The following is a 1,154-nucleotide window of genomic DNA, read 5'->3' on the forward strand; positions in this document are numbered from 1 at the left end:
TTCGCCTGCCTCCTCACTTGGTGGCGAAGCAGCTGGCCCAAGGCCAAGCTCCTCCTCTAAATCCAGACATTGGTCTATAATCCTCGACATCCTGTCTTCATCTTCCGTATCCGAAAGGTTTCTTCGCACTGATCCTCCGAAATTGAGTCTCCTTTGGCTGGTCCGGCACAAAGCCAACAAGGCCAAAATCGCCACAACTGAGACAATGGATGCCAAAGCTCCAACTAAAAACTTGCTGCGATGTTTCCCTCGACGTAGTAACTTGTGTCCATCCTTCGCCTTAGGCTGGCGCGTGTTCGATGGAGAAACGTACTCAACGCGTTCAAATGAAGTGGGCGGGGCGTGGGATGTAAAAATGGCCAACGATTCTTTGCTATCCACATCTATGGGATGGTATTTTCGGGTCATTTTGGGCGGGATCCATTCGGCAGTCCCAAGGCAAACGAGTCGGTTAATGCCGCTCTAGAGTTGCTGTTGAGCGACTGAAGCGAGAACCTGTCGCTTATCGCTGACCTGCCTTTACTTTCCAGGTACCTGTCACTCCGTAGCTTGCATGATTTCCTATGGTCTGCAGGCTGTTTGCACGATTTCAAGAGAGAACGGACGGGGGATGAGGCTATTATGCCTGGATCCCCGCGGATCAACTTCAAATTACACGTTGTGAAGGGATATTATGAAACGCTTCGCCCTCGGAAAGTGAAATATCGTCGATGCAGCCCACTCTCCGCCACCGGTGCCACTGCTAGGTAGGCCCAGTGGGTGTAGCCGAGATTCATGTCTCCCTCTCATTCCATCTCACCAAAAATCATCGTTTCAACTTTAACGTAGAAGGCCTCTATTAAACCGTTGCATTTTGAAGGTAAGTCAGAGCAGACGCATCGTTTGGGGCAGTCCAGCGACGGTCGCCTGTCATCGATTTCTGCATTGGCTTCTGACGTCGAGTGAGTACGCGCAGCAATTGAGTGGAGTTCAGGACATCCATCTAGGCTTAAGCCGGAATGGTAGAGGAAGGAAAACTTTTAATGATATTCTCTGTTGTTTCACCGTCCACCTCCAACTGTGTGGGGCCAAACAACTGGTCGTTTATCCTGGGGCGTTGGGAAACTTGCACTGCCTAGGCGTCCGCTGCTGTAACACCAGGGTTTGAGCAAGGT

General features: G+C 51.0%; 1 protein-coding gene across 1 annotated transcript in view; it reads right to left on the reverse strand.

The window, feature by feature from the left end:
• EMH_0055930 (uncharacterized protein) overlaps window positions 1-408 on the reverse strand; it is a gene marked incomplete at both ends in the record, with an annotated part of 2,946 nt that extends 2,538 nt beyond the window's left edge. Inside the window, one exon of the mRNA XM_013497287.1 lies at window positions 18-408. Within this exon, the coding sequence (XP_013352741.1) occupies window positions 18-408 (391 nt within the window). The remainder of the gene's footprint in view (window positions 1-17) is intronic.
• Between the last annotated feature and the right edge of the window lie 746 nt (window positions 409-1,154).

Source organism: Eimeria mitis, genomic scaffold (genome assembly GCF_000499745.2).
Source record: "Eimeria mitis Houghton genomic scaffold, Emh_scaff2587, whole genome shotgun sequence".
NCBI lineage: Eukaryota > Apicomplexa > Conoidasida > Eucoccidiorida > Eimeriidae > Eimeria > Eimeria mitis.